At 42.0% G+C, this 14,342-nt stretch overlaps 1 protein-coding gene and 1 pseudogene across 1 annotated transcript in view; both read left to right on the forward strand.

Moving 5' to 3' along the window:
- Window positions 1-3,694: 3,694 nt before the first annotated feature.
- Window positions 3,695-7,312, forward strand: LOC135524918 (dynein axonemal intermediate chain 2-like; annotated as a pseudogene).
- Window positions 7,313-11,878: 4,566 nt separating this feature from the next.
- The window catches only part of LOC135523608 (kinesin-like protein KIF19), a 72,399-nt gene continuing 69,935 nt past the window's right edge, over window positions 11,879-14,342 (forward strand). The window contains exons 1-2 of the mRNA XM_064950390.1: window positions 11,879-12,340; window positions 13,715-13,795. Coding sequence (XP_064806462.1) covers window positions 12,302-12,340; window positions 13,715-13,795 — 120 coding nt within the window. The 5' untranslated portion in view covers window positions 11,879-12,301. The remainder of the gene's footprint in view (window positions 12,341-13,714; window positions 13,796-14,342) is intronic.

Consider the following 14,342-nt stretch of genomic DNA (forward strand, 5'->3'; position numbering starts at 1 on the left):
TGGGGCTGTTTTTCATGGTTCGGGCTAGGCCACTTAGTTCCATTCTAGACGATTCTGTGGTTCCAACTTTGTGGCAACAGTTTGAGGAAGGCCCTTTCCTGTTTCAGCATGACAATTCCCCCGTGCACAATGCGAGGTCCATACAGACATGGTTTGTCGTTCGGTGTGGAAGAACTTGACTGGCCTGTAGCAGTATTATCATTTATTACACAACCTAACAACTTCACAAGACTTGAGCAACGCACCAGTTTTAATTGGGTATGTTGAGTGTCATATCAGCAAGGTTTGTGTTACATCATTTATTCCCAAACTTTATTCCTAAAAAATTGTGCAGACCCCCAGGGGTACGTGCAATGCCGTCGGGGTACGTCAAATAAAAATGTGATTCACATTTTCAAACAGTCCATTTATATTTTCCAACGGGGCTATACATTTGTGTGATGTTTTTTTCTTGCCTGAGTAGCCTCGTTTCAAGCCAAAAATAAAATTAAACCATCTCGTGTTCAGTGAAATAACAATACAATGTCAAATAATTAACATCCAATGACATTAACCGTTACTCTCTTGTGGGAATTCCACTAACGGTCCAAACAGTGGCAAGAAAAAGTATGTGAACCCTTTGGAATTACCTGGATTTCTGCATAAATTGGTCATCAAATTTGATTTCATCTTCATCTAAGTCACAACAATAGACAAACAGTGGTTCAACTAATAACACACAAGTTATAGTATTTGTCTTGTCTATATTGAATACATCATTTAAACATTCACAGTGTAGGTTGAAAAAAGTATATGAACCCCTAGGCTAATGATTTCTCCAAAAGCTAATTGGAGTCAGGAGATGGCCTGGAGTCCAATCAATGAGACGAGATTTGAGATGTTCATTAGAGCTGCCCTGCCCTATAAAAAAACACTCACAAAAAGGGAGTTTGCTATTCACAAGAATCATTGCCTGATGTGAACCATGCCTCGAACAAAAAGAGATCTCAAAAGAATTGTTGACTTGCGCAAAGCTGGAAAGGGTTGCAAAAGTATTTCTAAAAGCCTTGATGTTCATCAGTCCATGGTTAGACAAATTGTCTGTAAATGAAGAAATTTCAGCACTGTTGCTACTCTCCCTAGGAGTGGCCGTCCTGCAAAGATGACTGCAAGAGCACAGCGCAGAATGCTCAATGAGGTTAAGAAGAATCCTAGATTGTCAACTAAAGACTACCAGAAATCTTTGGAACATGCTAACATCTCTGTTGGTGAGTCTATGATACGTAAAACACTAAACAAGAATGGTGTTCATGGGAGGACACCACAGAAGAAGCCACTGCTGTCCAAAAAATACATTGCTGCAAGTCTGAGATTCGCAAAAGAGCACCTGGATGTTTCACAGCGCTACTGGCAAAATATTCTGGCGACAGATTAAACTAAAGCTGAGTTGTTTGGAAGGAACACACAACACTATATGTGGAGAAAAAAAGGCACATCACACCAACATCAAAACCTCATCCCAGCTGTAAAGTATGGTGGAGGGAGCATCATGGTTTGGGGCTGCTTTGCTAACTCAGGGCCTGGACAGCTTGCTATCATCTACGGAAAAATGAATTCCCAAGTTTATCAAGGCATTTTGCAGGAGAATGTAAGGCTCTCTGTCCACCAATTTAAGCTCAACAGAAGTTGGGTGATGCAACAGGACAACGACCCAAATCACAGAAGTAAATCAAGAAAAGAATGGTTTCAACAGAAGAAAATACGCCTTCTGGAGTGACCCAGTTAGTGTCCTGACCTAAACCTGATTTGAGATGCTGTGGCATGACCTTGAGAGCAGTTCACATCAGACATCCCAAGAAAAGTGCTGAACTGAAACAGTTTTGTAAAGAGGAATTGTCCAAAATTCCACCTGACCGTTGTGCAGCTCTGATCCGCAACTACAGAAGATATTTGGTTGAGGTTATTGCTGCCAAAAGGAGGGTCAACCAGTTAGAAATCCAAGGGTTCACATACTTTTCCCAGCCCGCACTGTGGATGTTTGCACAGTGAGTTCATTAAAGACATGAAAACGTGTAATTGTTTGTGCGTTTATTAGTTTAAGCACACTGTGTTTATCTATTGTTGTGAATTAGATGAAGATGAGATGAAATGTTATGACCAATTTATGCAGAAATCCAGGTAATTGCAAAAGGTTCACATACCTTTTCTTGCCACTGTATGTAGCCAAACGTAGCTGCTGCTCGTTCTGTTTGCTCGAAAATGGATAAATGGTAAAAAAAATTAAGGCCTGCGTCCTGAGAGACACATACCATCTCTAATGGACAAAAGGAGAGGATATTTTTAAGTACTGGACAGCTTTGTGACATCAAATGGACTTTGGTGGTCATGATATGTTGGTATCTGTACTGATGGCGCAAAAGCCATGACGGAGACATAGTGGAGTGGTAACGCGCTTGCAAGCAGTTGCTCCCAATGCCACTTGGGTACACTGCAGCATCCACTGAGAGGCTCTTGCAGCCAAGGGAATGCCTGACAGCTTGAAAAACCTTTTAGAAACTACAGTGAAAATGGTTAACTTTGTTAAAGCAAGGCCCATGAGCTCTTGTGTATTTTCTGCATTGTGTAATGATTTGGGCAGTTACCATGTAACGCTTTTACAACATACAGAAGTGTGCTAGTTGTCAAGGGGCAAAGTATTGACATGTTTTTTTTAAATTGAGAGACAAGCTTAAAGTTTTCTTTACTGACCATCATTTTCACTTGTCTTCCATGATGATGAGTTTCTCACATGACTGGCCTATCTGGGTGATGTTTTTTCTCGCCTGAATGATCTGAATCTAAGATTACAGGGACTCTCCGCAACTATATTCAATGTGCGGGACATCATTGAGGCTTTGATTAAGAAGTCGGTGCTCTTCTCTGTCTGCTTTAACAAGGACAACACACAGGTCTTTCCATCATTGTATGGACAATGTCAAATGTGATATAGCAAAGCACCTTAGTGAGCTGGGTGCGGAATTACACAGGCACTTTCCTGAAACGGACGACGCAAAAGAGATTCGTTATCCCTTTCATGCCCAGCCTCCAGTCCACTTACCGATAACTGAACAAGAGAGCCTCATCGAAATTGTAACAAGCTGTTCTGTGAAAATTTAATTTAATCAGAAGCCACTGCAAGATTTCTAGATAGGGCTGCGCTCAGAATATCCTGCCTTGGCAAATCGTGCTGTTAAGACACTGATGCTCTTTGCAACCACTTACCTATGTGAGAGGGGATTCTCGGCCCTCACTAGCATGAAAATTAAATACAGGCACAGACTGTGTGTGGAAAATGATTTAACACTGAGACTCTCCAATACAACCCAACATTGCAGAGTTGTGTGCTTCCTTTCAAGCACAACCTTCTCATTAACCTGTGGTGAGTTATTCAACATTTTTTTATGAAGAAATAAGGTTTTATTTGTAAGATGGCTAAATAAAGAGCAAAATGATTTATTATTATAATTTGTGCCCTGAGCAAAATGATTTATTATTATATTATAATTTGTGCTCTTTGTCACTTCCCACGAGCCGGGTTGTGACAAACTCACACTCATTCTTATGTTTAATAAATGTATTGGATAGTGTGTGTGTGACAGGCTTACAATGATGGCAAAAAAAAAAATTTGAGAGTGCGCTGAACCTGGTGCTAGAGGGGTATGCAGCTGAAGGTTGAATGTTTGAAGGGGTACGGGACTATAAAAAGCTTGGGAACCACTGTGTTGGATAAAAACAGCTGCTGCTTCATTATGAGATAATAAGACACATCTGGCAGCCTATGTACATTTCAATCCAACACTGTTTATTCAGACAGACTGTGTGTCTGTAACTAGGCCACTACAGCTTTGAGTGTACGGTGTGTGCTGAATCCTGCCTGTCCTGCCTGGCCCTTTCTCTGTAGGTGAACACAGAGCGCTTTGAGTCAGAGACCAGGGTGATAAACCATGTGGAGGGAGGCTGGCCCAAGGACGTCAACCCCCAGGAGATGGAGCAGACTGTCCGCTTCAGGAAGAAAGTGGAGAAAGACTAGCATTATTTCAGCACCATCATGCAGCTGGGCAGTGCGTGACAGACATCAGCCAGTCAAGTAGCCACGATATGACCCGGGTCATAAAGATTTTTCAATATCATTTTATTGAATTAATCACTAGTGTATGACATTATGCCATATCTAAATAATACGTCCTATAGCAGCATACCACCCTGCATCTCACTGATGTCTTTCCTCTGAAGCTACAGTAAGCAGGGTTGGTCCTGGTCGGTCCCTAGATGGGAGACCAGATGCTGCTGGATGTGGTGTTGGAGGGCCAGTAGGAGGCACTCTTTTCTCTGATAACATTTTTTGGGGGGGACATTGCCCTGTGTAAGTTGCTGTCTTTTGGATGGAACATAAAATGGGTGTCCTGACTCTCTGGTCAGTAAGAATCCCGTGGCACTTATCGTAAGAGTATGGGTGTTAACTGGGCCTGAATCTTGGTCGTCCCTGTAAATAAGAATTTGGTTTTAACTGACTTGCCTAGTTAAATAAAGGTTAAATAAAAAATATAAAAACGTAATCTACATTGCCCCAAAGCCATTTCTTAGTTGCTGCGGTAGTGTGATAGATAGAGAAAATGACCAGTTCTGAAAGGGAGAGAGCAAGAAGAGTGTTCCTCTCTATCTCTGATCACAGCCCTCCTCTGTTCCTCCCGTGTGAACACAGAACATGGAGCACAGCATCAAGCAGAACAATGCCATCAACATCTACCAGGAGTACTTTGAAGGTGAGGAGGAGGATGTGTTGGAGTCAAAACCATCAATGTTTTTAAGTGCTTCCATGACCTCTATTAACCTATCGTTCAACATAGAATCCACAAATTATGTATATTACCAGTGTATTGTGTCCGTCTGAGTGGTTTTTGATCTTACAGAGACCCGAACAAGATATAACACACTGCCACCAGTCTGTCCTGGCATCCCGATGGCAGCCGCAAGCTGGCTGTGGCCTACTCCTCATTGGAGTTCCTGAAAGTCTCTAAAGACAACTCTGATATATGGAACATTGGTAGGTGTATGACTCAAACATCTCTTTCATTTATATTTTCCTTTCTAACAGAGGGATTATCATTGCAATAGCTGTGGCAGTGAGATTTACTAATTTGCCATCTTAATTGATAGTTCAGAAAGTTAAAGTGGACTACTAGTATTAATTAATTGAATCCCCTGTGTTGCCTCTTCAGAGAATCGCAATAAGCCAGAGATGACCCTGAAACCTGTCTCTCCACTGGTCTGTCTGAAATACAAACCCCCAAAGACTCACATCCTGGTCGGAGGTAGCTACAATGGCCAGATCGGTGGGTCCTTCAACAGCTGTATCATGCTTCCTGTCAGCTCAGGAACAATGTCCTTAGGAGATTACTGTGCAGTGTAAAGAACTTTGGAGCTATAGTCAAGTCATCCAACTCCAGACTGCAGCTATTTGTAAATGTCATAAAGGTTCCAGTTATGTAATGTCTGGATTTGTCCAGATGCTCTTTTGAGCATTTAAGTACATTGCCTCTAGATATTTGTTTAGGCTCTGACAGTTAATAGTTGTGTTGTGTGTTCTTGTCATTTGTGTGTTTTGTGCATGCATGCATGTATGTGTGTTTGTGAAAGTACACAAAGTAAAATGTCTGAGCAGCTTATTGGGACACTCGCAAGGGCAGCTAGCCAGTGGAAATGTCCACACTAGAGCAGAGCCACAGAGACCCTGTCTACAAAGTCATCTGGTTGCAGTCAAAGACTGGAACCGATACCTTCTCTGCGTCTAAGGACGGCCAGGTGAACCAAGCCTCCAATAGAAGCAATAAAAGCCTTTGTCACCTTATCCCTTTCTCAAGCCAAGCAGGAACAATAGGCCAGGGTGGCACTAAACGCTCAGGACTCATGGGCAGTGAAGTCTGATACTCTTGGTTCGGGACAGGTGCACTTTCTCTGACCTTCAATTGCCATTTGGCCATAGCCAGAAGTTATGTAATAATGCATCTATTGAAGGCAAGGAGACTGTGACTGATCGGCCCTGAGTTGACCACTGGTCTCTGTCTATAAGGTGCTAGGGTGGGACATTCGTAAGATGAGCGAGCCCACAGAGAGGCTGGTACTAGACCCTAAAAAGAAGTGCAATCTGGACAATGCCCTAGGGGTGATCTCACTGGAGTTTGAGACCACTATGGTGCTGAGGCTCTCTAGACTGGACTATCCTTCTGTTGTTTCACTGTTGATGAATTAAGAGTGTGGATTCGCCTAACGTCTTTTTGTATGAACTGGTCCAAGTGGGAGATCTAGTATGTCATCTATTTGTGTTTGTACATAAGGAAGACCTCAAATTTAACCTGATGTTTTTTCTTTTTCTTATCCAGACCACAACGTTTATGGTGGGAACAGAGCAAGGGCTGTTGGTCTCATGTAACCAAAAGGCCAAGAGCCCACCTGAGAAGATAGTGTGCACGTACAGCGGTCCTCACGGCCCAATCTACGCCCTGCAAAAGAACCCGTTCTTCCTCAAGAACTTCCTGACTGTAGCCGATTGGAAAGCCCATATCTGGTCCGAAGACATCATGTGGACAAAGTAAAGGGTCCCTCTGAAACAACATAATACAGACCAATGATATAGCTACTTCACAGATGGATAAATTACACTCTTTTTTAGGTTCTAATACATATAACCAGTGATTTGGCCCCTCCTGTAATATTGACCTAATGTAAAATGACCTCTTGGTTGCCGGAGATCGCATACAGTCTATCTGTCAGAAGGCTGATGGAGTCCAGTACGACCCTCTATTCTTCGCCATCAGAATGGAACGAATACGCGACATTTGGGACTTCCTCTTCAAACAGAACGACCCCACACTCAGTCTGCAAGTATTATTCTACACCTCATCCAGCCTTTACTCAGCACCTGCCAGGCCTAAGTGACCATGTGAATCCCCTTTCTGTTGTGTTCTTATCATTGGTAGAATTCTTGCATGATGCTGCCAAAGAAAAATCCTCGGATGGACATCAGTTATATTCTATTGTTTTCTAGGTGTGTGATGAGGCTCTGTACAGCCAGAAGGTGAAGGATAATGGGTGCTTCCTGGCCTGTGGACACCAAGGACGAGGACACCAAGGAGGGCTACGGAGAGGAGAGCGCCGAGGAGCAAGTAATGCACACTTGAAAAAGAGAAGTGAAAGAAAAAAAGGTTTGAAGGGATTGAGTGAACAAAACAAACGTTTTCAAAATTCCTTGACACTAATTATTTTTTTAACAGATCCAGTCAGTTTTTCACACTGATCCAATGTCATCATAATGATTTCTGTTGTTGAAATGATGTGTAAACATGTGTAAAATGTTGATTCAACCAGTTTGTGCCCAGTGGGTTATTATTAATACTTTATACTCTGTGGTATGACTGAATTAGTTGGCTATTTCATTAGGATAACAAGCAACACCACCCTTCAATAGCATTCATCTGGCAATACATTCACATCAGGTGGCCTATATACAGTAACAGCATGAACTCCAAAATGGTGTTCTGTGCACCACAGCTGCACTGATTTTATTTCATTTAGGATCCCCATTAGTCTTACTGGGTGTCCGACACAACGACAAATACATTACAGACAAAAGACTTCATCATGTCATCATGTTGATCATGTCTAGATGAGGTATCATATTGTCCATTCATGCTGTGAATAGTAATTATACTGTATCTAAAGAGCAGGTTTTCTTTTTCTGCAGAAACACCTTTGGACAATAGATGGAGAGACACTCACAGCGCCATTACAGGAGTTAAAGTTACTGTGTAAATATAGGTTGTCAAGGGTTCATAAAATGAGGGGGGGCTGGTGAGGGGGTGTGAATTTGGTTTAAACTAACCCTGTGACACACTGACCACTTAAGTAAAATCAAAATGAATTGTTTTGGTTTTGACTGAAGTTGTTGCTGTACTCTGCCAACCTGTATGACATCACCACTGATAGTTACCTGTCAAACATAGCTGCACCTCTTTGTCCAATGGTAACACATTAACCCTTGTTTTGGTCCACTGGCCCATTAAGATTGGGGCCTGGGGTCTATATATAAACTCAGCAAAAAAAGAAACTTCCTCTCACTGTCAACTGTGTTTATTTTCAGCAAACTTAACATGTGCAAATATTTGTATGAACATACTGTAACAAAATTCAACAACTGAGACATAAACTGAACAAGTTCCACAGACATGTGACCAACAGAAATGGAATAATGTGTCCCTAAACAAAGAGGGGGTCAAAATCTAAAGTAACAGTATTTTATTGTTTTATTTCACCTTTATTTAACCAGGTAGGCCAGTTGAGAACAAGTTCTCATTTACAACTGGTACCTGGCCAAGATAAAGGAAAGCAGTGTGACTTAAACAACAACACAGAGTTACACATGGGATAAACAAATGTAGAGTCAATAACAATAGAAAAATCTATACAGTGTGTGCAAATGAAGTAAGGAGGTAAAGGCACTAAATAGGCCAATAGTAGCAAAGTAATTACAATTTAGCAATTTACACTGGAGTGATATATGTGCAGATGAGGTGCAAGTAGAAATACTGGTGTGCAAAAGAGCAGAAAAACAAAATCAAATATGGGAATGAGGTAGGTAGTTGGTTGGATGGGCTATTTACAGATGGGCTGTGTACAGCTGCAGCGATCGATAAGCTGCTCTGACAGCTGACGCTTAAAGTTAGTAAGGGAGATATAAGTCTCCAGCTTCAGTGATTTTTGCAATTCGATCCAGTCACAGCAGAGAACTGGAAGGAAAGGTGACCAGAGTAGGTGTTGGCTTTGGGGATGACCAGTGAAATATACCTACTGGAGCGGGTGCTATGGGTGGATGTTGCTATGGTGACCAGAGAGCTGAGATAAGGTGGAGCTTTACCTAGCAAAGACTTATAGATGACCTGGAGCCAGTGGGTTTGGTGACTAATATGTAGCGAGGTCCAGCCAACGGGAGCATACAGGTCACAGTGGAGTGCAGTATATGGGACTTTGGTGACAAAACGGATGGCACTGTGATAGACTGCACCCAATTTGCTGAGTAGACTGTTGGAGGCTATTTTGTAAATGACATCGCCGAAGTCGAGAATCGGTAGGATAGTCAGTATGTTTGGCAGCATGAGTGAAGGAGGCTTATTTAATTTTGGATTGGAGATGCTTAATGAGTCTGGAAGGAGAGTTTACAGTCTAGCCAGACAGCTCAGTATTTGTCATTGTCCACATATTCTAAGTCAGAACTGTCCAGAGTAGTGATGCTAGTCAGGCGGGTGGGTGTGGGCAGCGATCGGTTGAAGAGCATGCATTTCGTTTTATTAGCATTGAAGAGCAGTTGGAGGCCACGGAAGGAGTGTTAAGGTTTGGAGGTTTGTTAACAGTGTCCGAAAGAAGGATCAGATGTAAACAGAATGGTGTCTTCTGCGTAGAGGTGGATCAGAGAATCACCCGCAGCAAGAGAAAAGAGTCAGCCCGAGAATTAAACCCTGTGGCACCCCCATAGAAACTGCCAGAGTTCCGGACAATAGGCCCTCTGATTTGACACACTGAACTCTATCTGAGAAGTAGTTAGTGAACCAGACAAGGCAGTCATTAGAGAAACCAAGGCTGTTGAGTCTGCCAATAAAAATATGATGATTGACAGAGTCAAAAGCCTTAGCCATGTCGATGAAGACGGCTGCACAGTACTGTCTTTTATCGATGGCGTTTATAATATTGTTTAGTACCTTGAGCGTGGCTGAGATGCATCCGTGACCAGCTCAGAAATCAGATTGCAAGGGGAGAAGGTATGGTGCGATTCTAAATGGTTGTGATCTGTTTGTTCACTTGGCTTTCGAAGACTAGAAAGGCAGGGCAGGATGGATTTAGGTCTGTAACAGTTTGGATCTTGAGTGTCTCCCCCTTTGAAGAGGGGGATGAGCGCGGCCGCTTTCCAATCTTTAGGAATCTCAGATGTTACCAAAGAGAGGTTGAACAGACTAGTAATAGGGGTTGTAACAATGGCGGCGGATAATTTTAGGAAGAGAGGTTCCACATTGTCTAGCCCAGTTAATTTGTAGGGATCCAGATTTTGAAGCTCTTTCAGAACATCAGCTGTCTGGATTTGGGTGAAGAAGAAGCGGGGGGGGGGGCTCGGTCTAGTTGCTGCGGGGGGGTGCAGAGCTGTTGGCCGAGGTTGGGGTATCAGGGTGGAAAGCATGGCCAGCCGTAGAGAAATGCTTATTGAATTTCCCGATTATCGTGGATTTATCGGTGGTGACAGTGTTTCCTCAGTGCAGTGGGCAGCTGGGAGGAGGTGCTCTTATTCTCCATGAACTTTAGAGTGTCCCAAAACTTTTTGGAATTAGTGCTACAGGATGCAAATTTCTGTTTGAAAAAGCTAGAACTTTGCTTTTGTTTAATTTATTGCCCTGGCCACATCTGCAGTCCTCATGCCTCCTTGCAGCGTGCCTAAGGCACGTTCACGCAGATGAGCAGGGACCCTGGGCATCTTTCTTTTGGTGTTTTTCAGAGTCAGTAGAAAGGCCTCTTTAGTGTCCTCTAAGTTTTCATAACTGTGACCATACTTGCCTACCGTCTGTAAGCTGTTAGTGTCTTAACGAACATTCTACATGTGCATGTTCATTAATTGTTTATGGTTCATTCAACAATCATGGGAAACAGTGTTTAAACCCTTTACGATGAAGATCTGTGAAGTTATTTGGATTTTTAGGAATTGTCTTTGAAAGACAGGGTCCTGAAAAAGGGACGTTTCTTTTTTTGCTGAGTTTAGCTACTGTATGTAAGCTCGTCTAGAGAATACCAAATGTGTAACCTGTAAATCTGACTAAATAGAATTTTTCTCAAATATTAATCTGTGCTGTGGTGGTGCTCTTGAAATGTGTTTATCCCCATAATAACAGAAAATCTTCCATGACAAAAACATTTTATAATTAGAAAATAGGAGTGAATGGAATGAATTGTTGGTAATTTTGAATTTTCAGTGATGTCGAAAAGCAATGTTTACTTCTTATTTAGTTGTCAAATACTTACAGGTATATACAGTACATTCTGTGCTCACAAACCAATGATGTAATATGATTATGAGGAAGGTGTCTGTGAAGGGAAAGAAGTCAGAGGCGGAACACCGTAACAACATGATGTTCCACATGTCATCTGTATTGTCATCTTGAATCAATCAAATAAAGACAGCAAGGCATTTTCTATAATAGAGACATTCTTAATGAGTCATGTGGAACTCAATAATTCTATTGAGTTGTTATTCATGTTTAATTATTTGATATACAGTATATACTGTATATACAGTTCCAGTCAAACGTTTGGACACAGCTACTCATTCCAGGTGTTTTCTTTATTTTTACTATTTTCTATATTGTAGAATAATAATGAAAACATCAAAACTATGAAATAACACAAATGAAATCATGTAGTAACCCAAAATTTGTTTAACAAGTTTAAACATCTGGCCCATGTGAATACTGTACATGTGGATTTAAAAAAATGATACATTAACAATGTTGGCAAACAAAATAAGCACTTTTCGGTGTTAAGAAATCATTTGGCACAGATGCCTTTCTTAAACGTGTTTTATAATTGATTATGTTATTCTAGAAACCGCAGTCAAATATTTAAATCTGGCGGAAAAGCAAGGGCATCAACGTAATTTGGTGAGCCATTTGCGCAATTTTGTGCACCAAGGATTTGTCCACCAGATGTCGTCATTAGTCTGCGGCAAATCGAAGAAGTAACCGTGTTTTACGCGCCTCTGTGCTACTGTGCATCTGATCTCGGGTATCCAGGAAGACAACTCACGAGTCGTCAGAGGAGAAAAGAAAAGGCGAGAGTGAAGGAGAATAAAAGGACAGTTCTTGTAGACAGGTCGACACCTGCCTTTCTCCGTCCGCATTCTCGTCGGTATCCTTGTCTGTTTTCAAAGACATGGGTGAATAAACAACCTAATTATTTCTTTAAACAGAATATATTAAACAGAATGTACTCGTTTTACGCGGTTATATCAGGCTTGAAAGAGCGCACATTTGGCGAGTGGAGTGGCGTTTATTTAACCGTAAAATAATGATCCCAACTATTTTGACGCGGAAAGGTAGAGGTTTGTTTGTAGGCTACATTGACAAGTAGTACAGGTGGTTTTGAGGGGTCGTGCAAATATTGTGCAGGATGTCTGACCGATGTCCAGTTTAGTAGCCTGTATAGACGGCCACTATTTTCTAACAAGTCGAGGACACTCCAACTACAAGTGGCCATGAAGGACACTGGCGAATCAAAGGACCACCAACTAACAGTAAGTACAATACCGTAGCCTACCTATACATCATCATATCTGTTTACTATTACTGCAAGAACAGCAGTAATGTTGTATAGCCTACCGGCGTGGGATCATTTAAGTGTAATATATAACATGGAAGTCGTGACTTTAGATAATTGTGTAGACTAGATTGTAGTCTATATGCCCGTTGGTTCTGGGTTGCTGAGATGAATGCCACTCAATCTGGTATTTTATTCAGATAGCCTACATTAAAAAGTAGAATAAAATACAATAGAAGTTTATTATAGCCTAAATTACATTACTAAGCAAATGATGCATTTTATTAAAGTACCTCTTGCCTCAGTCACATATGGAGACATTTGTTTACCTTGTCATAAGTTAATAGTTGGCCATCTCCACACAGACTGTATTCTTTCCCAGTGGTTCCAGCCTGTGTAATATACCATATCTGAATTATTAACATGGCTCATTTCAGTTCCCCTGTCTCTCGTCTTCTCCACTATGTCATACACTGACTAGCTCCACAGCACTGGTGATGGAAAATATCAATATCAATCCCCATTGTCTGTGGAATGACTGAATTGTCCTGTAAAGGTTGAATTCATATGGTTCAATGTCAAGAGCTGGATGTATGGCCTGTATCATTCCATATCTACCCACTAAACATGTTGTCTTGACTCTGCCACATCTGCCTCATCCCTCTATCTAATAACCAAACATTAGTTACGTATTTCACTAACAAACAACATTACCGCCCTACTATTTCATTCTGCAATACATTCACACCAGGTGGCCGATTCAGTCCGATGGTATCAACTCAGAGACTGTTTTCTATGCACCGCTGCAGCCCTGATTATCTAATAGTTTTATAACGTGTGGATGGGTTATCAGTCTATACATTGGTCTGTCTTGGTCTAAGTATCATAATGTCCACCCCCCCCCCCCCCTCCCCTGAATAGTGTTTTGACAGAGAGAGAGAGAGCTTCAGGACACTAGATGGAGAGAGGCTCATGTCATAGTGACATTACCCAAGTTAAATTACTCTGTTAAAAACAGAGGGTAACCATGATCATTTACTTTAGCCTTTGCTCTTGTTGACTTGTGAATGACATCAAGATTCAAGACTATTGCTGTGGTGTGAATGAAGAATCTCCTTGATGCTGTTCTGTTGTTGTTTTTTTAAGCTGTGAAAGCTCTAACCTTTTCAAAGCACTGCAAGTTCTAACTGTGAAAGCTCTAACCTTGCACTGTTCTCTCTGTGAAATATCTAACCCTGTGTTGTTTTTGTGTGTTTCTCTGTGAAAGGTCTAAACCTGTGTTAGTGTAGTTGTGTGTTGCTCTAATTGTGAAAGCTCTAAGCCTGTGTTTTTCAACCTGTGTGTCTCCCAGGTGGCCCTGAGGATCAGACCCCTCAGCGATTCTGAGCGGGAAGAGGCAGCCACCATAGTGGCCCACAGAGTGGACAACCAGGTCAGATGACCCGCCGTATGTGTGTGTTTGCGTGTGTGTTCATGCGTGCTTATTCTTGCGTTTGTGTGTGTGTGTCTGTGCAAGCTCGCAAGTTGTTCCAGGCCTCTCTCGCATCCAGTCACAAGGCCTGCTTCACATATATAATGTATCTGCAGGTGCATGCACTTTTCACAACAGCGCAGCACAGTATAGCTGGTCTAAACCAAGTGAGATCGATCACTGTGTGTGTGTGTGTGTGCATCAACGCTCAAATGTCCACTGCAGTGAATCAGTCGGGGGATCAAGTAAGGTCCATTTCATGAGTGTTGAAGACGTGTGTGTGTGTGTGTGTGTGTGTGTGTGTGTGTGTGTGTGTGTGTGTGTGTGTGTGTGTGTGTGTGTGTGTGTGTGTGTGTGTGTGTGTGTGTGTGTGTGTGTGTGTGTGTGTGTGTGTGTGTGTGTGTGTGCGTGCGTGCGTGCGTGCGTGTGTGTGTGTGTGTGAGAGAGAGAGACGCGTGTGGATGGCTCTGTATTGTGATTCAGTGGATTGTTATAGTTTAGAGAGTGA

Source organism: Oncorhynchus masou, chromosome 31 (assembly GCF_036934945.1).
Source record: "Oncorhynchus masou masou isolate Uvic2021 chromosome 31, UVic_Omas_1.1, whole genome shotgun sequence".
Classification (NCBI taxonomy): Eukaryota; Metazoa; Chordata; class Actinopteri; order Salmoniformes; family Salmonidae; genus Oncorhynchus; species Oncorhynchus masou.